Below are 27,918 nucleotides of genomic sequence, written 5' to 3'. Positions count from 1 at the left end.
AGGGAAAATAATTGTTTCCCTCCATATAAAAAATGACATCAATTAAAAATATCAGGATAACTAATCAAATATGTTTTTTTATTCTCACGTCAATTGGAACCGACAAGATGAGACATAACAATCTTATTCAAAATTCAAAAATATTATATCCCTATAAAAAATAAAAGAATAAGAAGTCATCTCGAGCCTTTGTGATCTTGAAGATGTACTTCAAACATCCATCCTTGTCGCTGATAGTTAGTTACCTTTGGATATGCTCTCTTTTTTCCCTTTTTAAGTTTTGTATAATATTATTGTATGTACCATTTCGCGTCATAATATTGATGTAAAAACGAAAAATCAACATAAAACGGAAAAATATAATTATAAAAATGAATAAAACTTAAATTTTAAACGAATATATACAAATGTTTTTCTCTTAAATAACGGAAATTCTCATACATTCAAGGTTGGTATAATCATATAAATTCCTTGTATGTTAAATAAATAGCCCACTGTCCCCAGATACCTCTGATTTAATACAAAATGNTAAGTTACATGTACACATCAACAATATTGCAGTCCTGCAACACGAAAGGGGCGTTTCCAATGAAGCCTGCAACTAGCTGAGGTAATAAAGGACCAGGCTTTTCCAATCAATTATTTCGTCTTAAATTTAGAATTAGTTCATAAATTATTGGTAAGATATACATGTTATTTGTAACATAACATTGTATATTAATAAAATTTGTTTATCTAAATAAAATTCTCGAGTTTTCATGTGTAAATATGTCAGTAAAATGTGTTGAATTTTTTTAGAAAAATTAATGATGTAATTATATCAGATATATATATTTGTTTATCGACAATGTGACTTATTGAATTTTAAAATTTAAGGGATGTGATATTTATGAATAAATAATATAAATACATTAAAATAATTTTTTATGATATTATTTATTTAATGGTAAATATTATTTTTTAAAAATTAATATGAGTTTCACGTACACATCAAGATGTAATTGTTACGAGAGAGGCTTTTCCAATAAAGCCTGCAACTAGCTAAGTTAATAAATGGACTAGGCTTTTTTAATCAAATATTTAGAATTAGTTTAGAAATTATTGGTATTAGAAATTCAAGCAAGTAGTTTTCTGGTGGAAATTTATTTATTGTCCGTAAAAAGTTTTTATTTTCAAAATATGGGGTTTTTTAGTCTTTATTATTATTATTATTAAAAATAATAATGTTTACTATAATTGTAGTGATATGACATCCAGTTAGGGTGCAAAACACGAGTTATTTTCCAAATATTCGTTACTTTCCAGAGATTATTTAAAAAAGAAATATTATTCATTTAAATATTATTATTTTTATTATCAATATATGAAAGTGAAGTTGTCACTCACTCTATATATATATATATATATAAGTAGCCTTCCACATTTTAAGTTCTATCATCGGATACTCACATGTTTGCGAGGCATATATCTGATGGCCCTACGTTCACTTTTCTTTTTTCTCGTTGTTTAATTTAATAAATGTACATTAATTAATTGTATTTAATATATTACAGGAGAATTTCAATTCAGATGTTGCTGGGACACCCCAGAACTGGTGGATCAGAGACTAAGTAAAGAAAGAGAGATCAAGCAATTGGAAAAAGACCTCGGACAGAAAGCAGAACTGGAAAGGCACGTGGCATATGCGCCAACATCAAAAAATTTACTGTAATCATGTCGATCAAGTCTATGTCATACTTTTTTTTTTTTTTTTGAAAACATTCCAGAATAGAGAGGTAAAATTAAAGTAGAAACAGATAGCACAAGTAAAAATGATGGGTTCAGAGAAATTCTTAAGGAGATTGTTGATGAGCGGACAAGGTAGAAGAATTTAAAACTTTGTCCGCCCCATCAACGATCTCCCTAAGTATTTACCTGAACTTATAATCATCTTTTCTTGTGATGTCTGTTTTTTTTTTAAAAAAATTTGCCTCTATATATATTATGGCCTCCTTTCAAACAACAAGCGTATGACATAGATTTGATCGACGTGGTGCACAATGAATTTTTTTGTGTCAAATTTGTTTTCTTTATTCATGTTTTCATTGTCAAACTAAACTGAATGTTAAGTTAGATGTTTTAAGAAATGTTGAAGATTGGACTCGAGAGGTAAATTAGTTTGGTGAAAATGCTTGTTCAAATTGATCCAAGAGATATATTTGTTTTTTGTATGCAAACTCTCATCTAATAGTGTTCGATAAGCTGGGAACATACTTGTATAAATGAATTATAGTAATTGATATATCTACATTTTACGTTTTAACTATTCCGCCAATTACCACCTTAATTAATTTAAATTATGAATATTGATTTTTTAAAAACAACTTTCACGCATCATACTACTCATTATTGTAGTTGTTGAACAAAATATCTCGTATATTTATTAATTATTATTTATTTTCCAAACATATTACAATATGTTATAAAATAATATGGCGAAGGAATTAGGCACGCATACAACAAAAATTATTTCAACTCTGCATTAACTACATTGTTTGTTGTGAATTAAAATATCAAAGCCTGATAATTAGATATATCACCAATCACTGTAGTTTGGGTATGTAGGATTATATTGCATGCGTCTTGGTTAAAGGATTTCATGTGTAATCTTTAAGGATTATTTTAGGAACAACTTGCCGAGAATTTTTAAATTATTGAAAGACGAATTTGCGGAGAATAAAGATCTGGTGGGTTATTTTGAGTTATAAGACACGGAGCTGCGAATTTTTGTTTATGTAATTTGTATCACCTAATTAAATGAAACATATATATTTTCAAATCCAAAGCTTTTTTCCTCGTGGAGTTTAGCTTGTATTAAAGAATTGATATTTTTGTCTTAAATTTACATTATTTATTTTAAATGTGAGCTATTTACAAATATTCTTTTTTCTGAAACGCAAAGCATTCACTGAAAATCATACAACGAAGAGTGGATAGAAAATATTAATAATATACGGAGGTTATTTGGACATGTCCAGTTGAATTTAAATATTTTGATTTATATTTTTTTATATTTAATTTTGTATTGTGTATATAGTTTTTACGGAAAAACTTGTAACTTTAAAGATTGATCAGTGAAGACGGAAAATTTTTAGGCATCTAACAGAATGGTGCATGGGAAGAAACAACAAAATTCGCTAATCATGGACTATTTTGATGGCCGTTTCTTTAACACGCTGAAGAGAAATTATTGTTAAATTGGTTAGCAATTTTTGTATATATGATACCCATGATATATCCTACATAACTCAACTCAACTTTTGTATATTAGGATTATATATATTTTCTAACATTGATCTTGCACATCTTTTTGGTTATGTTGATGATGTTAATATACGTATTCTCCATTAATTATGAAGATTTGGAGCTGAGTAAAATGAACATGGTTCGGAGAAAACCATCATATCTATGATGAATTTTGAAAAAATTATGCATGAAAATTAATTGAAAATTTTCTTTTCGAAATGTTTCTTACTTTCTGATGTTATTTTGAAAGCAACTTTCCAGAGCCATATAAATAGTAAATAAATTGTAAAGTCATGAGCTGAATATTACAAGTTACTTAATGTTTGATCTTTTAACTTATATTCAATGTATAATTTTTGTTCTAAAAATTTTCCCTAGTAAAATAATCGATCGTATTTTATTATTTGGGGGCCAATCAAATCTTAAAACAGCAAATTGTATCAGCATCTCGTCTAAAAATTCAAAAATTTAAAAAAAATCTTTAATATAAACTCAATTGCATTTAATATAAAACCATGCTTTTTTTTTAAAAAAAAAGACATAAAACCTCTTGCAAACGGGATAATGTCTTGAATTTTAAAATTATCGATGTTAAAATATATATGCTTGATTTTTTTAAAAAAAATTAAAGGGATGTGAAATTATATATAGGGGCTTAGTGTTTTTATTACTGCTATTTGCCCAATCTTAAAATTCAGAGATACTACGCGAATTACTGGAGAGCGAACTGATGTTGGGGAAAAGGTAAAGGTTTGGTTGAAAAATTGAGAGTTATTTATCGATAGAATTAATTTACAAAAAAATTATAAACGAAACAATAACTACTACTTTCATTCTCTTTTTTTCAAAAAATATAATTTCTAAAGACATATATACCCGGTCTTTTAAAAAAAGAAGAAAAAACAAACTGATATTATATAATGTACGTTTGATTTAATTTACTTATACTTCTTCAACCTCATAATAAAATTTGTAAAGTCACGAGTCTGTTGGCCTAGTGTCACCTACATTTTATTAAAATATTAGCTATCAAGTTCGAGAGTTGTCGTAAAAATTCTCATCCTTAACTATATATATAAATAAATAAAATCTGGGATTCACTACTATTTATAATCCATAAAAGTGAGCGGTTCGATAATGTTTCATATCGTCTTTAAACCGAAAAAAAATGATTTATTTTAAAAAAAAATCCAAAATAAACTGCCGTGGCAAAACTAAGGAACATAAATAACTTATTATGTTTCTTTAACCAAGAAATTCATGAATAATAGTGAAAAAAATTACCTAGCAATGACCACTAAACATAAATCTTGCAAAATATTCAAAATATCTCACAAGTGTTTTCGAGCTTATAATCTCTAAATTTTATTTGATACATTTTTTTAGGATCATCTTATAAGACAACTTATAAGTTCAAAAAAAATTGAGTCCAGAAGGGTTCGTGATGCATGGGAGCAAGTTTGGGAGTCATAGGAACATGATTCAAGTGACAAATGATGTGGAGTCTAGAAACATTGGCGCCCGAGCGGCCAAATCTTACCGCTCGTGCACCATACGTACTGTCCAAGGATGATTTCCAGAATGTCCCGCGCTCGAGCGGCAAAATCTTACTGCTCAAGCGCCAACACCCGCGCCCGAGCGGCAAAATCTTACCGCCTAAGCGCCAACAGTTCAAAACAATCGGTGCTCGAGCAGTCAAATCCTACCCCCCGAGCCCGCAACCAATCTATGGCAAAATTTCAAAATTTTGGTACTTTTTTTTTTTTTTTTTTTTGGGGAGGACCCCGAAAAACAAACGCGCTCAAAACGGATTCATGCCCTCGATTCGATGAAATAAAAGAAACGGTTATGTTGTCTCGATCTTTTTGAACAAGTAAATGTGTAATATTCACCTCTAAATTACGAAAAATTTAGCAACAAATATTTACGAGATAAACAATCGAAATTCAAGCGAACCTTTAAAGAACTCGTCTTTGACAATCCGAGTGAAGAACATTCGACAAACGCCACAAAGTGTTAAACTTTGATAAGTTTGATTTGAAAAACACACAAAGGTATATACAATAGGGGTGTTCAAACTTCGGATAAAACCGAAAAAACAGAAAATCTAAACGAAAAAACCGAAAATGGAACCAAACCGAAAGCCGAATTCAGTAATTCATATATAAATGTTAAAACCAAAGTTTATTTGGTTCGATTTCGGATTATATATGTCAAAACCGAAAAAATCGAAATTTCATTAAATTAATAATTTTTTTTATATTTTTATTGATATGATATTTAGTGAACGAAAAACTATTTTGAATAATTTTTAGATGATTGTTGTTTGTTTAATTAATTTAGACATTATATTTAAATATTTCACTAAGAAAACATGTAAAAAGTTAACATATTATATTTTACAATATATTTATATTATTAATTTAAATAATTATATTAAAATCGAAATAACCGATCGAAATAACCGAACCGTTTTGGTAGAAAACCGAACCGAAGGAAAATTGTTCGGATATCGGATTATATATTTCTAAAATCGAAAATCGAAAAAACCGAAATAAAAAACCGAAAACATAACCGAATCGACAGATGAACACCCCCTACTATACAAAGCCAAGCTTTGAAAGTTCGAGAGAAAAGTCAATCCATATGATTAAACTCAAGAATAATTCATTCTAATGTTCAATAATCTTAAACAAATGTTAAAAATTTGTCCAAATATACATATCAAATCAAAAGATATGAAAAGATAACTTCCTAAATTATCTAATGCATAAAATAAGGTAAAAATTGAGTTTTTCCGTGTTCCAAGCGCCTAGGCGCTAGTCTATCTTGACTAGCGTTGTAGCGCTTGATCTTGGGCGCTGTGGCGCTGGTCCATCATCACTCCATCCATCTTGCTCCACGCTTAATAGCATCCAAATGGCCTTCAAGCTCACTCTAATGCATCATGACTCCTTCGAGGCTTGGAACATTGCTTTCAAGCTCTTCTCATTTGCTTATGAATCTATGCAATGTTTCATTGAATCTGTTCATACGTCCCCTCGTGATTGGTCTCGCCGGCAACTCTAAAGGATCCCATGCTTCTCTTGGGGCTTGACCTATTATGATTGCATCATCTGTCAAGGACAAGTTCTTTGAAGGTTCGTCTGATTCTTCAATTGTTTCAGTCGTGATTATTTGTTGCTAAGTTTTATAGCTTAGAGGTGAATATCACAAATTCATACTTGTTTTAAAAGATCGAAACAACATCGATCCTTGTTTGTTATTGAATTGAGAATGCGATTCATATTTAATCGTGTTTGCTTTTCTTTGTACGAGGAATTGTTGATTCGCTGACCCACATGATTTGCGAATGAAACTATCTGAAGCACAAGCTAGTAAAACCCACAGCACACACTCGCGACCACACTTTCTGGCAAAATCAAAATTTTTTTGTGGTGTTTTGAAATGGGTGTTAAATAATTCTGTGATTTGACTAATTGGATGTGATTCACAAACTCGCTGAGGCATGAAATGTCAGTTTGCTGTTTTGCCATCGGTTGCGTTGTTTTATTAATGTTACTTTATGTTTTGTTTTGTTGTCTTGGGTGTGGTCATGACGTGTTTTGCTTGAGGACAAGCAAAAGGTCAGTATGAGGGGGTTGATAGGTGTCATTTTTACGTGTTTTATTGCATTAGTTTTGTGTGTGTTTGCATTGTGCATACGTACATTTCATTACATTTTGATCGTTTTACAATTAGCCTATGCATATGATAGCGTCTCACTAGTACGTGATGAATCTGCAGGTAAAGTGATCGAAGGGTCTAAATCGGGACAGAAGTGTGAAGGCCGCAAGAAAAAGACAGAGGAGCTTGCGCCCGAGCGGTAGAATCTTACCGCTCGAGCGCGAGTACTGATCACAAGATCAAATTTACAGAAGAGTTGCCGCCCGGGCAGTAGAATCTTACCGTTTGGGCACGAGATGTGCCTTCCGAAGAGTTAAATTACAGAAGACTCGGCGCTAGGGCGGTAGAATCTTACCGCCCGAGCGTGAGTGTCGCACTTCACGAGAAAATTTATAGAGAGTGTGGCGCTCGAGCGGTAAGACTTGACCGCCCGAGAACCACCTAATTTTGGAAAGATTGCTCGTGATTTCTTCTCTAATTGTCTGAAGAAGGCTGATATGGATGGGATTTTGGGAGGATTTAGAGCATTCAGACATTATTCAGAAGCAATGAGCTTAGAGAGCAGAAGAAAAGCTCGGAGCAAAGGCTTGGATAGAAGATTTGAAGATTTCCGAGCACTGTTCCTCGAACTTTCGCCACGAATAGTATTTCTAATCTAGTTTTTATCATTTAAACATTGTTGTGTTTATTTTTACTATGAATTCGAGTAGCTAACTTACAATATTTGTTGGGATTTAAGGGAATCCTACCCCAAAACCGATTTAGTTAATTCATATTTCGATTTTTGGTTTATTTTTGATTATGCTATTGTGTTATCGTGTTGTTAAAGCGTAGCTAACTTTAATAACAAATTTTATATTGCGAGTGAGTTCGAGAGAATAGCCCGTGATAAGAACGAGTAGTATAGTCCGTGGATTTACAATTTACATAGACATATGAAATTGAATATGCGCCGATAGTCATAGTTCGATAGGGTGAAAACTAGGGGATTTCATAGAACGATATGCGATTCACCTTTGATAAATAATTAAAGAAATTTAATTACTTCACTGAGTATAATTAATTTGGCATAGCACGAGAGGCGTGTTCAATTGAATAGGAAATTGTTGCGTGTTTTCTTGAATTCTCGCAAGCGCACGACGTTAAGTTATAGTAAAAGGAATTTTTAAGTACAAATGTCGATTCCACGAGGAGTGTAAATAAAATATATATCAATGCTTGTAATTAAAATATTCAAGACTTTATCTAGAAAAATCAATAGCCAGATTGGTTTGTTTGAACGAATTAACTGTAAACAAATAATTAATCTAATCACCGAATTGAGGAATAGCAATGAGAGAAAATATCTAAAGAAATGATTTCACCAAGTTTCCACGATAATTATTCCCGGTTTAATTTATATTCATGAATTCCAATTATTTAATGGCCAAGAACACTTAAATTATTTTATTCTCCCTTTCCCAAGTGACGAATAACTGTATCAATCAAACTTCGATTCAATTATTCCTAATAAAATCTAAGTTTAATTGGTAAATGCAAACGATGTTCTTACCTAAGCCTCGCTAAAGTTATACGCCTTCCGAACGCTATAAACATTCAACGATGTGTCTATAATGATCTATAATCCTAATCCCTCTCCCGAGTTGTAGAATTAATCAGACAACACAAAATTTATGGCCAGTAAATTGTAGTGAAATAAATACAGAGAACACAATTAAACAAGAGCGGAATTCAATCAAATAAACCACTGCATCAAATCATCGTATCAACAAGGCTACGTCATTCTCTAGACTAGAAAATTTAGTTCATCACGAAATCCAAGAGAAAACTAGACATATTCGTATTTCTAGACATCGCTACACAAAGAAATAAAGAAACGAAGGAAAAGATAACAAATCCGAAGTGTCATCTCCGTCCCCAGATCCTTTGTTCTTCGTATTTTTTACTGTTCTTCGCACTCTGAATCTTCGTCTCGTGTATGCGCTGCGATCCCTCGTGTCAATTTCTCTCCCGGCGGCTCTTCTTCTGCTTCTGACCTAAGAATCACGCTTTTGTAACTTCCTGGAACGCGGCGCACATGGTGGCGCATGGTCTCACGCGGTTGCGCGCGAGCTTCTGCTTTATGGCTCGAGTCTGCGCGTGCACGGTTGCGCGAGAAATGGCGCTGCCGCGCGTGCCTCTCGGGACTTCATGTTCTTCTGTGCGCGCGCGGCGGCGCTGTTGCGTGTTTTCTTAATTGCACGCAAGCGCACGACGTCAAGTTATAGTAAAATATATTTTTGAGTGCAAGTGTCGATCCCACGAGGAGTGTAAATAAAATATATATCAATGCTCGTAATTAAAATAGTCAAGACTTTATCTAGAAAATTCAATAACCAGATTGGTTTGTTTAAAACAATTCAATTGTGAATAAGTAATCAATCGAATTACCGAATGGAGAAATATCAATGATAGAAAATATCTAGAGGAGTGATTTCACTATGTTTCTACGATAATTCTTCGTGGTTGGATATAACTTCATGAATTCCGGTTATTCAATGGCTAAGAACACTTACGTATTTTATTCCCCCTGTCCCAAGTGACGAATAAATTGTATCAATCAAACTTCGATTCAATTATTCCTAATAAAAATCTAAGTTTGATAAATAAATGCAAACAATGTTCTTACCTAAGCCTCGCTAAAGTTATACGCCTTCCGAACGATATAAATATTCACCGATGTGTCTCTAATGATCTATAATCCTAATTCCTCTCCCGAGTTGTAGAATTAATCAGACAACACGCAATTTATGGCCAGTAAATTGCAGTTAAATAAATGTAGAGAACACAATTAAACAAAACGGACTTCAATTATCAAAATATCCACGTCAAATCATCGTATAGACACAGCTACGTCATCCTCTAGGCTGGAAATTTAGTTCATCACGAAATCCAAGCGAAAACAAGACATATTTCTAGTTCTAGACATCACTACACAATGAAAGAAAGAAGCGAAGGAAAAGATAACAAATCCGAAGTGTCGTTTCTGTCCCCAGATCTGTCGTTCTTCGTATTTGTGATTGTTCTTCGCACTCTGAATCTTCGTCTCGTGTATGCGCTCCGTTTCTCTTGTCTTTTCCTTCCCAAGATGGTCGAAAAATAGTCAATACAAGTATGCCAAAGATGAAATCACACAATGAGATGCTTGCAAGCAAGTGATTAAAGTTCATACTCGTTAACCATATTTCTCAGGTATCCATAGGCTTGACTTGAACAACTTTTCTCCACTAATATATTGGATAAATGTGACAAGGTTAATAGGTCTTGTAGGCTTGTAACGTTAGGCCACGGCTCACGGCTACAATAAAGGTATGGAGATCAAAATTTGAGAGAAATAATTGAACTTTCTGAATTTCACTCACTTTCATTCTCTTTTCATTCGCCATCCACTTATTGTTTTCTTCTCATTCATATCCTTCATTTCCCAAATGTTTTCTTTTTTCACCACTTTTGATTCGTTCTTTTCATTGTTTTTCTTCCTCTTTTCTTTGCCAACTCCTTTATACACATTTAATTTTTTTCTTTTTCTTTTCAATGAGCATTTGAATCATTACAACACCCATGAACTTATTTCTCTCAAAATTAGGTAGGACAATAAGTGTATAAGCTTCAGTAGGTAGTTGTTGTGGGATGTAGAATAGATACAAGTGGGGGCTAATTGTATGTCATTGACATACACCACTTGATTTTTTTAGTAGGCTCAAAATGGGACACTAGGGATATTTCATGTTCATTTGGTAGGTTCGAAGGCTCAACGGTTTCAAAGATCGCCTAAATCATTCCTATGTCACATATTATCCATATTTCGCCTCGAAAAGTGCTCAAACAAGTTCTAGATTACCGTCAATCCATTAGTCAACTCATACAAACCAGTCACATGCAATTTTCAATCAAAATTATATATGAAATAGGTGCACGAAGAAAAATTAAGCATCTCAATTAACTTCAAGCTCAAAGGGCTACAATTGACAGTAAACAAAGAACACAGGCCCAAGGATATTGTGAAAAATTTGCTTAGCTCATTTCTATGATTGCAAAAGTGTCAATCAATGTCATGCAAGAATTACCAAGAATCAGATCTCCATAGTCTATTTAGCATCACAGGCATGCAACTTGTCTCTAAGCAACGATAGTATCAACAAACACGACAGTGCAGAATAATTGTGACTCCTAAGTTATCATGAACACACATATATATACTTCAGGACCGCAATTCACTTTTCATCATCGGCCACACATTTTACTTATCCATGACTCTTCTTAACAAAACTAGAATGCAAAAAGTAAATAAGAATAGAAGAGAAATTCTAACAAGCAAGCAAATTCACCCCCCCAAACTTAAAGTATGCATTGTCCTCAATGTATAGAAATAAAGAACACGACAACACATACCTCGTGCACGAGTGTCAGAACTCGGGGCTCGAATCATCGTTCGCAGCATCTTCATCATCGTCGTCCATGGGCTGCGGCGGTGATAGATCTGGTGGTGGGTACTATGGTGGCCAGTAGGTGGGAAACGCTGGGCGAGCACTGATGTGAAATCCATCATATAAGACATGAAGGTACTAGTAGTGTGTCGGTGTTCGGCCAGCTCTTGGCGTTGAGCCCGCATATCATGTTCCATTTGGAACATCCTGTCTCGCAAACTAGCTCAAGGGATCGATGGTGGTGGCGGTGGATGGCATGCTCTGGCCCTCTGATTGTAATCTACCCTAGCCTCTTGTCGTTCTACCTCGCTTCCAAAACGCAAACGGTGTGCTTCGTATACCGTGATTGGGCCCTTGGCTTTCAAAACCTGTTCGTTTGCGCCCCATTGCACACCGTCATAAAGACATAGTGCAGTGATAGTATGTGGACAAGGGAGGCTGACGGTCATGAGTCCCGTACCAGCACGCATGATAAAACTGTGAATGAGCTTCCCAAGATCCACGATCTTCACAGTCACTATGGCGTAAATCAACGCCACTTTATCCTTTGTAATTTCTGTTTGATGTGATGAGGGCATGATTCGTGATAGAATGAAAGATGCCCAATTTTGTGGGTCACGGCGTAAGTCAGACTTCTTCAGAGTGACTGGGGAGCCTTGATTCAAACGCCACTCTGCACCCTCGATGCATAAGTTCCTGATAATCGCATCGTAATCCACAGTGCCAGTAATCAAAGCAGTATACTCGTCATTTTCAAAACTCGGCAGATTATAGATAGCATTAATTGTTGCCGAATCGAAATAGACCAGTTGCCCTCGTACCAAAACTTCGTAGTCCTCGTGTTTGATTCTCAGATTAGCATAAAATTCCCGGACTATAGATATAACTGCATCTGGCGGTGACTGGGCTATATCTACCTACCCTCTTTGCACAACTTCCTCAATTACGTCACAGTTAAGGTAGGTCATATCTATCCCTCTTTCTTTAATAATTGACCTAGACAGGGTGCTTTCGTAAACTCTGAATTCTTCCTCGTTCCAAAATTTATGAGCATCGTAGAAACGAGACGAGGAAGCCACATCCTTCGATCTCTTTCTAGGCGGCATAATTATCAACAATATCCACACTTATAATCAACAAATATAGAGCACAATGCCACCAACAATTGCTTGAATTCTGAAAAATTATTCCCAAACAATAACAATGTAGAAGAAATGGTAACCTTGAGTGAAAAAAATACTTTCAAGCGGCGGCGGCGGCGGCTGTTTGTGGGGTGACTTGTGGTGGTGGAGTGAGTATTTGTTGAGGGAGGAGGTGGATTGAAGGAGTTATGGAGAAATTTTGGCGAGGATAGGTGATGGATTTGTGAATGAGAGGATTGTGGAGAGGAGAGTGATGGAGGAGGCGGCTGGTTATGGTAGGGAAAAAAAATTTTAGGGTAAAAATCGGGAGGTAGGGTTTTTAAAGGTGGGGTTGTACGCGGCGCGCGCGGTCGCGCGCAAGGTTCTGTTGATCTTCAATATATGTGCACGCGCGGATGCGCGTGAAGTGGTGCGGCCGCGCGCGAACCTCTGTCCTCGCACTATGATTGAGCGCTCGCTGACGCGCGTGATGTGGAGCTGTCGCGCGCGCTCCTCTGGTCTTGCCTCTGGATCTAAGCGTGCTGCTGCGCGTGAACTCGCGCGGTGGCGCGCATGCGTCTGTCCCTTTTTTTTTATTTTAAACCTCACCTGCAAAAATTAAATCAATTCAAATTAATACTTGAATAGAGAAATGAAAATAAATAAAATAAAAAATTTGAAATAAAAGAGTAGAACGAATGCTAAAAATAATTGTGGGTTGCCTCCCACACAGCGCTTGGTTTAGCGTCGTCAGCCCGACTCAGTTCTGCTTCAGATAGATTCGGCCAGTGAGATATTGTCCATGTTCCGCACTTCATCTCCAAAATAGTGTTTCACTCGCTGACCATTCACCTTAAACGTTCTACCATCATTGCATTTGAGTTCGATTGCTCCATATAGTTGTACTGCCTCCACTGTAAACGGCCCTGACCACCTTGATTTTAACTTTCCTGGAAATAGTTTGAGACGAGAATTATAAAGCAGCACATGTTGTCCCGGTTCAAATTTTCTTTGCACAATGATCTTATCATGCCACTTCTTGGTTTGTTCTTTGTAGATCTTGGCATTCTCATATGCTTCGTTTCGAAATTCATCCATCTCATTTAACTGCAGTTTTCGGACATCGCCAGAAGCTTTTAAATCAAAGTTTAACTTCTTTACTGCCCAAAATGCTCGGTGCTCCAATTCTAGCGGCAAGTGGCATGCTTTCCCAAATACTAGCCTATAGGTAGACATCCCAATAGGCGTCTTAAATGCAGTCCGATAAACCCATAACGCATCATCCAACTTCATGGCCAAATCCTGGAAGGTTGGTATTGACAGTCTTTTTCATTATTTGTTTAATCTCCCGGTTGGATATTTCAGCTTGTCCATTCGACTGAGGATGATATGCTAGTGCCACTTTGTGCTTCCACTACAAGGAAAATGCCATACGACAACGGATAAAATCCGTTGTCGTATCCCTTTTAAAACTGTTGTTAAAGCCAGTGTTGTTAAATGTTTCGCTCAAAGACAACGGTTTTTAACCATTGTCGTAGCTACATTTGCGACGGTTGTTCAAAACCATCGCAAATGATATTTGCGACGGAATACATAAATAAATCGTCGCTAATTAGCGACGATTTATTAATAAATCTGTGTTGTGAATTGGTACAATCGTGTAAGAGATAAAAATTTTAAGTGTTGTGAAGTGGTAAAATCGTGTAAGAGATAAAAATTGTAAGTGTTGTGAAGTTGTAAAATCGTGCAAGTGAGAAAAATTTTAATTGTTGTAAAGTGAAGTGGAAGAAATTGGAGCGAATTTGCATGTATTTATAGAGAGTGGTGGAAGAAAATGGAGGGAAATATAGGCGGGGTGGAATTTTTTTGAAAATGGCGACGGTTTTACTTTAACCGTCGCAATTCACCCTAAAAAACGCTCAAAGACAACGTTTTATAAAACCGTTGTCTTTGACCCTAAAAACCGTTGTTTTTTGCACTCAAAAGACAACGATTTATAAAAACCGTTGTGGTTTGCCCCCAAAAGACAACGGTTTTTTATTAACCGTTGTCTTTTTCTTAAAAAACACACTTTTAACAACGGTTTTTGCCTTTTAACAACGGTTTTAGCGAAAACCGTATGTTAAAAGTGTGTTGTTGTATTGGTTTTTTCTTGTAGTGTTCACACTGTATTTAGCCAAAAGTGAGTTGAAAATCCTATTGCAAAAATGCGTACCTTCGTCACTTATGATGGCTCTCGGTGTTCCAAACCTTGTGAATATGTTCTTGTGCACGAATTTAGCTACAACACGAGCGTCATTAGTATTGGTGGCTATTGCTTCCACCCATTTCGAAACATAATCCACAGCTAATAAAATATAAGAATTACCAAAAGAAGGGGGAAAGGGTCCCATGAAGTCTATACCCCAAACGTCAAAAAGTTCCACTTCCAAAACATTTGTCAGTGGTAATTCGTGACGCCTACATATGTTTCCTAACCTCTGGCATCTATCACATGATTTTACTAAGGTATAGCTATCTTTAAACAAACTAGGCCAATAAAAACCAGATTGCAATACCTTAGCTGTCGTTCGTGATGCTCCAAAATGTCCACCATAGGGTGAAGAATGGTATTTCTCCAGAATTTGATGTGCTTCGATACCCTCCACGCATCTCCTAATCACTTGGTCAGCACACCTCTTATATACAAATGGATCATCCCAATAATAAAACTTGATATCATGGACGAACTTCTTCTTCTGATGATAGCTCAAATCTGGAGGAAGGGTACCACAAGACAGAAAATTTGCAATATCAGCAAACCAAGGAATTACCGTGTTTACCTCAAAGAGTTGCTCATCAGGTAATGTTTCTTGTATAGTTCCCTCTTCTTTCTAATTCTCCAGCTCAAGCCTCGACAAGTGGTCAGCTACTTGATTCTCACTACCCTTTTTATCCTTGACCTCAAAATCAAATTCTTGTAATAGCATAATCCACCTTATCAAGCGTGGTTTTTCTTCCTTCTTGGCGAATAGGTAGCGAATAGCTGCATGGTCAGTGAAAACGATTACCTTTGTGCCAATCAAATAAGGTCTGAATTTGTCGAAGGCAAATACTACTGCAAGCATCTCCTTCTCGGTCGTAGTGTAATTTTGTTGTGCAGCATCTATCGTGCGGCTTGCGTAATAAATCGCCCTAAACATCTTCTCCCTTCTTTGGCCTAAGACAGCGCCCACTGCATAATCACTTGCATCACACATTAGCTCAAAGGGCTCCTTCCAGTCCGGCACTATCATGATCGGTGCAGTCACCAACGCCATTTTAATCTTCTCGAATGCCTGCAAACAATTATCATCAAATATAAAATCAGAATCTTTTTCTAGAAAATTACAGAGGGATTTAGTGATCTTAGAGAAATCCTTAATAAATCTACGATAAAACCCCTCATGTCCTAGAAAGCTCCTTATTCCCTCGATGTTCCTTGGTGGGGGGAGTTTTTCGATTGCAACGACTTTATCTCGGTCCACTTCTAATCCCTTATAAGACACTTTATGTCCAAGAACAATACCCTCTTGGACCATAAAGTGACACTTCTCCCAATTAAGAACTAAGTTCTTATCCTGACATCTCTGCAAAACAAGGGATAGGTTATGTAAACAATGATCAAACGACGAGCCAAATACCGAAAAGTCATCCATGAAGACTTCCATCATTTCCTCCACCATATCTGCAAATATGGCCATCACGCACCTCTGTAAAGTGGCAGGTGCATTGCATAGCCCAAACGGCATTCTCCTAAAAGCAAACGTGCCATAGGGACACGTGAAAGTAGTCTTCTCCTGATCTTCTGGTGCTATAGCAATTTGGCTATAACCTGAATAACCATCTAAAAACAGTAATGACAGTAACCAGCAAGTCTATCAAGCATTTGATCAATAAAAGGCAGAGGAAAATGATCTTTACGTGTGGCATTGTTTAACTTTCGATAATCAATACATACTCGCCAGCCAGTAACAGTACGAGTAGATATTAGTTCAACATTTTCATTTTTAACCACAGTTATTCCACCCTTTTTTGGTACAACTTGCACAGGAGATACCCAACTACTGTCAGAAATAGCATAAATTACACCAGCATTCAGTAATTTCAGTATCTCGTTTTTCACAACCTCTTTCATTGCTGGGTTCAACCTTCTCTGGTGATCCACATAAGGAGTATACGACTCTTCCATCAAAATTTTATGCATGCATATAGTGGGGCTAATTCTTCTAATATCAGAAATCGACCATCATAAAGCATTTTTAAATTTCCTCAATACTCTCAATAATTTACCTTTTTCAGTACAAGTAAGAGAGGAAGATATGATTACCGGATATGTCGAATTTTCACCTAAAAATGCATAGCAAAGGTGACTTGACAACTCCTTCAAATCAGGGGAAAGTGGTTGTACCTCAATTTTCTCATTCAACTCTTCAAGCGGTGCATCTTTTCTCTTTTATTTCTGCAATGCCTCAAGAGCCACCAGTTGCTCTTTCACCTCCCAATTGTCTTCATCAACAGTTCCTGCAGCACTTATCAAACAGCTCTCCAATGGATCCCTAGTCCCTGCACATTCAAAAGACATACATAAGTCTATAATATCAATACTTTTACAAGTGCTTACCTCATTCGATCCCTTCATGGTGTGATATATGTTAAAAATGACTGCTTCTCCACCAACTCTCAAGGTGAGTTCACCCTTATGCACATCTGTCAATGCCTTTCCAGTTTCCAGAAACGGTCTTCCAAAGATTAATGGAGCATCATGATCTTTCTCCATATCTAAAATTGCAAAATCAGCAGGAAAAATAAATTTATCTACTTTTACCAGTACATCCTCGACTATCCCACGTGGATACGTGAGACTTCTGTCTGCAAGTTGTAAGGTGAGAGTAGTTGGTTTAACCTCTCCAAGCTCCAATTCCTGTAAATAGAAAATGGCATCAAATTAATACTTGCTCCCAAATCACACAAAGCTTTACTACATTTAGAACCACCAATAAAGCAAAGAATATTAAAACTCCCTGAATCTTTTAATTTCTGTGGTAATTTCTCTTGCAGGATGGCGCTACATTCTTCAGTCAATTTCACAGTCTCAAAATCCTTCAGCTTCCTCTTCTTAGACATGACATCTTTAATAAAATTTGCATAATTCGACATTTGCTCCAAAGCATCAGCAAATGGTATGTTGATGTGTATCTTTTTAAAGATCTCCAAAAATTTTGCAAACTGATCATCCAATTTCTTCTTTTTGAACCTCTGCGGATATGGAAGAGTTGGTTTAAATACTGGAGGTTGTTCAACTTCAACTTAAGCTTTGGATCCCTCAGTTTCCTCTTCTACATCAACTGTCTTCTCCTTGTCCATTCTCTCCTTGGAACTTTGCACCTCTAACTCTTTTCCACTCCTTAACGTGGCTGCCTTGCACTGCTCTTTTGGATTTACTTCGGTGTTACTGGGAAATTGACCCCTGTTCTGATCTCTCAAAGCGTTGGCCAACTGCCCAATTTGCGTTTCCAAAGATTTCATTCTGGCATCCATATTTCCCATGTGAGTCTCCATGTTTTCAAGACGAGACTCAGTCCTTTCCATTCTCTTACCAGACTCGGCAACAAACGTTCTTACCAAATCCTCAAATGAAGGTTTTCCTTCCTCCTTTGATGTATTGAATCTCGGTGGAGGATTCAACACATTTTTATTATTTGCATAAGAAAAATTTTTATGATTCCTCAATCCTTGATGATAAGTATTAGGAGGAGGGTTACCTCGATATCCTCCGAATCCACCAGAATTTTCTGTTGTTGACATACTGAGCTTCTTCAGGTAAAGATGGTTCTTCAGCAACAAGCGATAGATTCTCAGTCTCTAATGTGCTCATTTTATTCATAGCTGCTATTTGAGTGGTCAGTGCAGATACCTGAGCAGTGAGTGATGTAATAGGATCCACAGCATAAACCTCCGCTGTCCTCTTTACTCCTGACCTCTCGGATGGCCACTGGTAGCTGTTTATAGTCATCTGCTCAAGCAAGTCATAAACTTGCTCAGGAGATTTGGCAAAGATTGTGCCACCAGCCGCTGCGTCCACTGTTCCTCTTGTTTGCTCATTTAGACCATTGTAGAATAATTCAATCTGCACCCAGTCTTCGAAGCCATGGTTCGGGCACTTTCTCAACAGTTCCTTGTATCTTTCCCATGCCTCATACAATTGCTCAAAATCAGTCTGCCTGAACGTGTTAATCTCAATCTTCAACTGTGCAGACTTTGCAGGGGGAAAGTATTTTGCCAGAAATTTCGTCGCCAGCTCCTGCCATGTCGTGATACTTCCCAAGAGAAGCGATTGGAGCCATCCTCTTGCTTGATCCCTGAGAGACAACGGAAACAAACGCAGTCTAATAATATCATCAGGAACATTATTAATTTTTACCGTGTCCGTGATCTCCAAGAAGGTCCTCAAATGCACATGAGGATCAGAAGTGGTTGTTCCAGCAAATTGGTATTGCTGAACCATATTGATTAGAGCAGGCTTCAACTCGAAATTATTGGCGTTGATGGTCCCTCTTGCAATACCAGAGTAATGATTGTTGATCACTGCTCGGAAGTGATCTCTGATAGGAATAGCTTCTGGCAAGTTTTGTCTATCATTTTCTCTGTGTTCAGCCATTGCTTGTATCTGTTCTCTTCTTGCTTTTCTTAATCTTCTTGCAGTTTTTTCGATCTCCAGATCAAAGATAAGCGAGTCAGAGTTTTGCGATCTAAGCATGCACTGTCAAGCAGAAAAAATGAAAAACTCAATCAACATAAAATAAAATAAAAATAAAAGCTCTAAATTAAAAGCTAGACTAATTGGTAACAATACTGATATAAATTCAAATTTGACACTCCCCGGCAACGGCGCCAAAAACTTGTTGCGTGTTTTCTTGAATGCTCGCAAGCGCACGACGTCAAGTTATAGTAAAAGAAATTTTTAAGTACGAATGTCGATCCCACGAGAAGTGTAAATAAAATATATATCAATGCTTGTAATTAAAATAGTCAAGACTTTATCTAGAAAAATCAATAGCCAGATTGGTTTGTTTGAACGAATTAACTGCAAACAAATAATTAATCTAATAACCGAATTGAGGAATAGCAAAGAGAGAAAATATCTAGAGAAATGATTTAACCAAGTTTTCACCATAATTATTCCCAGTTGAATTTATATTCACGAATTCCAATTATTTAATGACCAAGAACACTTAAATTATTTTATTCCCATTTCCCAAGTGACAAATAATTGTATCAATCAAACTTCGATTCAATTATTCCTAATAAAATCTAAGTTTAATTGGTAAATGCAAACGATGTTCTTACCTAAGCCTCGCTAAAGTTATACGCCTTCCGAACGCTATAAACATTCAACGATGCGTCTCTAATGATCTATAATCCTAATCCATCTCCCGAGTTGTAGAATTAATCAGACAACACACAATTTATGGTCAGTAAATTGCAGTGAAATAAATACAGAGAACACAATTAAACAAGAGCGGAATTCAATCAAATAAACCACTGCATCAAATCATCGTATCAACAAGGCTAGGTCATTCTCTAGACTAGAAAATTTAGTTCATCACGAAATCCAAGCGAAAACAAGACATATTCGTATTTCTAGACATCGCTACACAAAGAAATAAAGAAACGAAGGAAAAGATAACAAATCCGAAGTGTCATCTCCGTCCCCAGATCCGTTGTTCTTCGTATTTGTGACTGTTCTTCGCACTCTGAATCTTCGTCTCGTGTATGCGCTTCGATCCCTCGTGTCAATTTCTCTCCCAACGGCTCTCCCTCTGTTTCTGACCTAAGAATCACGCTTTTATAACTTCTTGGAATGCGGCGCGCGCAGTTGTGCGCGAGCTTCTGCTTGATGGCTTGAGTCAGCGCGCGCGCGGTTGCGCGAGAAATGGTGCTGCCGCGTGCGCCTCTCGGGACTTCATGTTCTTCTGTGCGCGTGCGGTCGCGCATGATGTTGCGCGGTGGCGCGCAAGCTACTGGTTCTCGCCTATGCTCCTTTGCGCGCGGCTGCGCAAGAAGTTTTTTATTTAATTATAGTGGTAGAAAACAATCATTCAAATTTCGTTGATAAATATTTGATAACTGAAAATAATAATTGTAAAATACAGTATCCAGTAAAACGATACTCGTACTCTCGTACATTATACTATTACTTGACGTCGTGCACTTAACGAATATTACAAATTTTGACCCAAGGATTTTATAGTGCAAATTTTGCTCGATCAAGTTTTTATGTAATAAAACACGTAAAAATGACATCTATCATCGTACATTGGTAAAATAGTTGTAACTTGAACCTAGATACCCTATTTGTCCGCATCAACGAACATTACTTCATCAAGCAATGTCATTGATTCTCTGTTGGATATTTCGAGTACTTCGAATTTATCGGTTAATCAACATGTATTATTGTCAATTACTCCAATTAATGTTACTTGTGATTTTGATTGATAAAAATATTTATGTGTATAATTGCATTTAGAGACAGGCTCAATCATGAGATAAATTATTCATAAGCTAAAATTTTGTATATGTGCTTCCATCAACCCACTGTCATATTTGCTCGGGATCTGGATTGTGTCGATAACAATAACATTATTCAAAAGGGCAATGGTCTAAAAGCCCGGACTGTAATTTCACCTCGTCTATCTAGTAAACTTTGCTCCTCATTTTCAGGCCCAGGAAGCCTAGGGTCCAAAATTCAAGTTGTTTTTTGTCTAGTCAAGGTCCAAAATATTTTCAATTTGATCAACCCATTTACAAGAACATAAAAAAGGCCTAAAAGAACATATGCACCATTTTTCAAATTCCTAAAAATAACTTAAATTTCTTGAATAGACAGAAAACAAAAAAACAACACTCCATTGAGATAATTCATCCTTAGCTTCTAAAGATTATATGATCTCGATTCTTGAAATTTTTTTTTTTGTTTACACCAAAGACTTGTTTAATTTATTTATTATTTAATATTTGCAAATGATTTGTTTGTTAATGATATTTATGTAAAATTTTTATTACCTTTTTAGTAAATTTCTAGCAATTTTATGATTTATGCATATTGTCTGATCAAATACAAGCTATTGTTGCCCCAATGAGTGTTCAAATTTGTGGAGTAGGTAAGGGTATGACCAAATGATCTTGGGTTCGATTTCTCTGCAAGCAGTTTCTTGGACAAACCTATCACACAAGGTTTAACTAGTATAGTTTATTTGGTTAGCCTGGTTTGCGGGCTACTGTGTTAAGCTCGAGGTTTTGCACATAACACACCAAATAGTAGCGGCTGTGGATTCCTCCAGGAAAAAAAATTACAAACTGCTGGTTCAAAAAATATAGGATTAATTTGTACCAAATATTATTCACGAACAAAATTATTTCAGTGAGCTTTATAATATATATGTATGTGTGAAGCCCAAAGGCTAGATTCTTAAAATCCATAAGAATATATAGACATTAAGCCCCAAGATTAGGTTGTTAAAAAACTCATATCCATATTTACAATAAAAAAAATATTTTTAGCATAAAAAGTAATATTTTTTATGTGTGATCCAAATAGAATATTTTGTCTCACAAAATCGACATATGAGACCAAATCACGTGAGTTTTTGTGTTCTTGCTTTGCTTTTGAAGGTAAATATATATGGAAGGCTTTTGATATTTCTCAAACTTAAATTTGATTATATGTTGTTTTGGAGAACTTGCAAACTCTTCAAAATATCTCACAAATATTTTCGATCTTATAATCTCTAAATTTTATNATGGGTCTGTTCCGTACTTAATAGAAAAATAGTTGTAACGATCAAATCGGTTCGAACATGTCAAGAACTGATTGGATAAATCATGAAAAAGTTAAAAATCGGTCCGATTGGTTCACCACTTTTTAAATTTTAAATTTTTTATAATTTGATTATTTTCTTATATTTCTTATTTAAAATATTATTTATTATATTTTAAATTTTAGCTTTAGTTATATATTTGATTTTTTGGATTTTAAACTTAGTTAAAAAAATTTATTTTAATAATATTAGAGCTTATTTTGATTTATTTTTTGTCTAAAAAATAGAGATATAATTATAATTTTATTTTATGTACGTTGTTATTTTAAACATTGATAAATATATATTTTTTATGATATACACATTTAATATATTTGGAATTTAAAATGTACTATATTATTATTTACGTAAAACAGTTTTGTTTACGCTAAAGACTTGTTTAATTTATTTATTATTTAATGTTTGCACATGATTTGTTCGTTAATTATACAACCGACGAATTTTCCTAATCCATTTCTAGTATTTCAACCATACAATTAATTCAAAATTTCTCATTTTCCCTTTCTTCGTTTTTATTTCTTTTCAATTTNGTTGAATATTGAAAATTAGTGTGTGATGATGTAGGTAATGATGTATTTTATTTTTGGATTATTTGTAAAAATTTTCTATAAATAGATCTCTCATTTGTGAAGAAAATCACAATTGAGTTGAGAGAAAAATATTATAAAGTGTGTAGTGTGATAATTTTGAGAGTTTGAGATTTTTACTTTTTTACCGTAAATTTTTACTTTTTCACAACACGTTATCAGCACGAAGCTCTAAAAGTCCTCCATATTTTTCCAAGCTCCGAACAGAAGAAAAAGGTAACAAAAGTAATAATATTTATTTTACTGTTATTTATTTATTGTTTATATATGTAATATATAATATAATGTTATTGTTAGAAATAATAAAAATAAAATTTTCAAAAACTTGTTATAAATCATGGGAGGATGTTAAGACGACATCCCACACTCCCGGTAAGGGATATGACAAGTATAAAAGCCTATAAGGTTTTTAAACAAAATAACTTATGACACCTCATTATAATAATGTGATATGATATACATAATTATTTAAACATGACTAATATTATATACACCATATTATTACCATAAAATTATACAAATATATACATTTATTTTTTTGTACACCAACGGTCATAAACGATAACAAAACAGTTAGTTTTTGCCCTATAAATAAGATCTCACAAACTCTTTCAATTACTCCAAATTTCTCTTATTCTCTAAAAAATTTTCTTCATCAAATTTTCGAAGAAAACAGAAGATAACTTTCTCAAGGTTATTTTTAATTATTTTGGTTATCATACTCACGAGTCTTTTATTTATCGGAGAATATCCTCCTCGTGTGTTTTCTTTATTTTTACGAATGCTTGTACTTGTTGTTTATCCATTACTTTGTATTGCAATATTCATTAACTAATAAAATGCATCGTAATTTTTTTTAGTACCACCATGTCAAATTTGACAAAGCTCGAATTTGTTGCGCTCGACATCACTGGAAAAAATTATATGTCATGGACTCTCGATGTAGAAATGCATCTTGAGTCATTGGGTCTAAGCGATACCATTAAAGAAAATGGTATATCTTCATCACAAGAAAAAGCAAAAGCTATAATATTTTTGCGTTGATATCTCGATAAAGGTTTAAAATGTGAATATCTCATCGAAAAAGATCTCATGGCTCTGTGGAAAGGATTGAAAGAAAGATTCGAACATATAAGGGAAGTTATACTTCCGACCGCCCGTGATGAATGAAATATGTTAAGATTCCAAGATTTCAAGAAAATTAGTGATTACAATTCGGCGATGTATCGAATAATCTCACAATTAAAATTTTGTGGACATGAGGTTACGGAATCAGAAATGCTGTAAAAAACATTTTCCACGTTTCACGCATCAAATATAACTTTACAACAATAATATAGAGTGCGTGAATTTGCGAGATATTCTGAACTTATCGCATGTCTTCTTGTGGCGGAAAAGAACAACGAGCTATTAATGAGAAATCATCAGTCCCGACCCACTGGATCAACAGCATTTCCAGAAGTAAATGCTGTGATTAAAAATGAATTTAAACCTGGAAACCAAAATCAAATCCAGAGACAAGGTTTTGGTCGAGGTCGAGGTCGAGGTCGAGGGCGTGGAATTGGTCATGGTCGTGGTCGAGGCCGTGGTTTTGAAAACAATTGAGATAGTTATTTTTATAACTCATCTCAAAAGGGCGTCACGAACCATCCGCAGAAAAAGCATCATGAGAACATGAGTGTTAATGAAAATCACTCGAAAAGATTTGAAAGTTCTTGTTTCAGATGCGGCACTCCAGGACATTGGTCTCGTATTTGTCGAGCCCCTAAGCACCTTTGCAAGCTCTATAAAGAATCGATAAAGGGGAAAAAAAAGAGACCAACTTCACTGAACGTGGTGACCGTTTGAGTGATTCAACTCATTTTGATGCTGCTGATTTTCTGAATGATTTCTCTGGAAATGATCAATATGTTGGTGGGATAGAAATGAAAAATATTGATGCTGCATATTTTCACAATGATTTATCTGAAAATGAACAATATAGTGGTAGAAANTGAATACAATATCAGGTCCTGTAGACTTGATTAAAGGATGTGGTAAAGCACAATTTTTGTTACCTAATGGTACAAAATTTTTGATCAATGATGCTTTATATTCACCACAATCGAAAAGAAATTTGTTGAGTTTTAATGATATATATTCCCATGGGTATGATACTCAAACAATGAATGAAGGGAATGAGAAATATATGTGTCTTACCACATATAAATCAGGAAAGAAATATGTGATTGAAAAACTACCAATGCTCCCTACTGGATTGCATTATACACATATACGTCCCATTGAATCAAACATGGTAATTGATAATTCTTCAATATTAACCAATTGGCATGATCGATTAGGACATCCTGGTTCAACAATGATGCGAAGAATTATAGAAAATACACATGGTCATCCATTGAAAGACCAGAAGATCTTTCAGAATAATAAGTTTCAATGTAAAGCATGTTCTCTTGGAAAACTTATTATAAGACCATCACCAGCCAAAATCCAAACTGAATCACCAATGTTTCTTGAACGTATTCAGGGTGATATTTGTGGACCAATCCATCCACCATGTGGACCATTCAGATACTTTATGGTATTGATTGATGCCTCCAGCAGATGGTCACATGTATGTTTATTGTCAACTCGAAATGTTGCATTTGCAAGATTACTTGCTCAAATAATAAAATTGAGGAATCAATTTCCCGATTATACAATCAAGAAAATTAGACTTGATAATGCTGGTGAATTTACTTCCCAGACTTTCAATGATTATTGTATGTCTATGGGAATCATTGTTGAGCATCCTGTTGCTCATGTACATACTCAAAATGGATTGGCTGAATCATTGATTAAACGTCTGCAAATGATTGCTAGACCAATGATTATGAAAACAAAGCTCCCTATTTCTATATGGGGACATGCAATTTTACATGCTGCTTCATTAATTCGCATCAGACCAAGTGCATATCATAAATACTCCCCATTGCAGCTTGCATTTGGTAAAGAACCAGACATTTCTCATCTGAGAATTTTTGGATGTATGGTGTATGTGCCTATTGCACCACCTCAACGAAAGAAAATGGGACCTCAAAGAAAGATTGGAATTTATATTGGTTATGATAGTCCATCGATCATTCGATATCTTGAACCACAGACAGGCGACGTGTTCACAGCACGTTTTGCTGATTGTCATTTTAATGAGGAAATCTTCCCAATGTTAGGGGGAGAACAGAAATTTACCGAAAAGGAAATTACATGGTATGTATCATCATTGTTACATCTGGATCCAAGAACAAAACAATGTGAAAAAGATGTACAGCAAATTGTGCACTTGCAAAGAATAGCAAATCAAATACCAGATGCATTTGCAGACACAAAAAGGGTAACTAAATCATATATACATGCTGCAAATGTCCCTGTTCGAATTGAAATTCCGAAGAAACAAATTGAAGATACTCATGATGTGATTAAACGCCTGAAGCGTGGAAGGCCAGTTGGTTCCAAGGATAAAAATCCTCGAAAAAGAAAATTCATAGAGAAACACAATGATCACAAAATAGAGAATGATGTTCCTGAAGAAACACATAATGATCACAAAATAGAGAATGATGTTCCTGAAGAAACACATGATGATGAAAATGTTTTGTCAGAACCACAAACTGACGAGAATCATGAAATCTCTATCAATTATATTAATACTGGAAAAATATGGAACCGAAAAGATATAGAAGAAATTGATGATATATTTTCTTATAATGTGGCAATCGACATCATAAATGATAATGAAGATCATGAACCAAAATCTTTTGGTGAATGTAAAAATCGGCAGGATTGGATAAAATGGAAAGATGCCATCCAGGTTGAATTGGATTCGCTAAATAAACGTAATGTTTTTGGACCTATAGTCCTTACACCTGAAGGTGTAAAACCTGTTGGATACAAATGGGTTTTTATTCGAAAGCGAAATGAGAAAAATGAAATAGTAAGATATAAAGCTCGACTTGTTGCACAAGGTTTTTCTCAAAGGCCTGGAATTGATTATGAAGAAACGTATTCTCCTGTGATGGATGCAATTACGTTTCGGTATTTGATTAGCTTGGCAGTATCTGAAAATTTAGAAATGCGTCNCTTATATGGATCACTTGATAGTAATATATATATGAAAATCCCTGAAGGATTTAAGATGCCTGAAGCACAAAGTTTAAAACCCAGAGAATGTTATTCTGTTAAATTACAAAGATCATTATATGTGTTAAAGCAATCTGTCCGAATGTGGTATAATCGGCTAAGTGATCACTTGATGAAAAAGGGATATGTAAATAATTCAATATGCCCTTGTGTTTTCATTAAGAAAACAACATCCGGATGCGTAATTATTGCTGTATATGTTGATGATTTAAACATCATTGGAACGAATAAAGAAATTCAAGAAGTTGTGTCATACTTGAATGAAGAATTTGAAATGAAGGATCTTGGAAAAACCAAGTATTATCTGGGTTTACAAATTGAACAAAAAGAATGTGGAATATTTGTTCACCAGAAAAATTATACAGAAAAGATCCTTAAACGTTTTAATATGGATAAATCAAATCATTTAAGTACTCCAATGGTTGTTAGATCATTAAACATAGAAAATGATCCATTCCGTCCATGTGAAGATGATGAAGATATTCTTGGTCCAGAAGTGCCATATCTAAGTGCTATCGTTGCTCTTATGTATCTTACAAATTGTACAAGGTCTGATATATCTTTCGCCGTAAATTTATTGGCAAGATTTAGCACATATCCAACAAAGAGACACTGGAACGGAATTAAACATATATTCCGTTATCTACGAAGAACGACAGACTTGAGACTTTTATATTCAAAAGATGCTAGTCCAAGTATAATTGGTTATGCCGATGCT

The 27,918-nt window shown here is 35.0% G+C and overlaps 1 protein-coding gene across 1 annotated transcript; it reads right to left on the bottom strand.

The window, feature by feature from the left end:
• Positions 1-13,309: 13,309 nt before the first annotated feature.
• LOC140967818 (uncharacterized) lies at positions 13,310-13,831 on the bottom strand. Its single transcript, XM_073428589.1, has one exon. It carries the CDS (start codon positions 13,829-13,831, stop codon positions 13,310-13,312), a length of 522 nt encoding a protein of 173 aa, XP_073284690.1.
• Positions 13,832-27,918: the final 14,087 nt, after the last annotated feature.

Source organism: Primulina huaijiensis, unplaced genomic scaffold (genome assembly GCF_012295235.1).
Source record: "Primulina huaijiensis isolate GDHJ02 unplaced genomic scaffold, ASM1229523v2 scaffold28303, whole genome shotgun sequence".
Lineage (NCBI taxonomy): Eukaryota > Viridiplantae > Streptophyta > Magnoliopsida > Lamiales > Gesneriaceae > Primulina > Primulina huaijiensis.
Note: the sequence above shows the minus strand (reverse complement) of the source record. Positions and strands in the feature narration are given on the sequence as shown.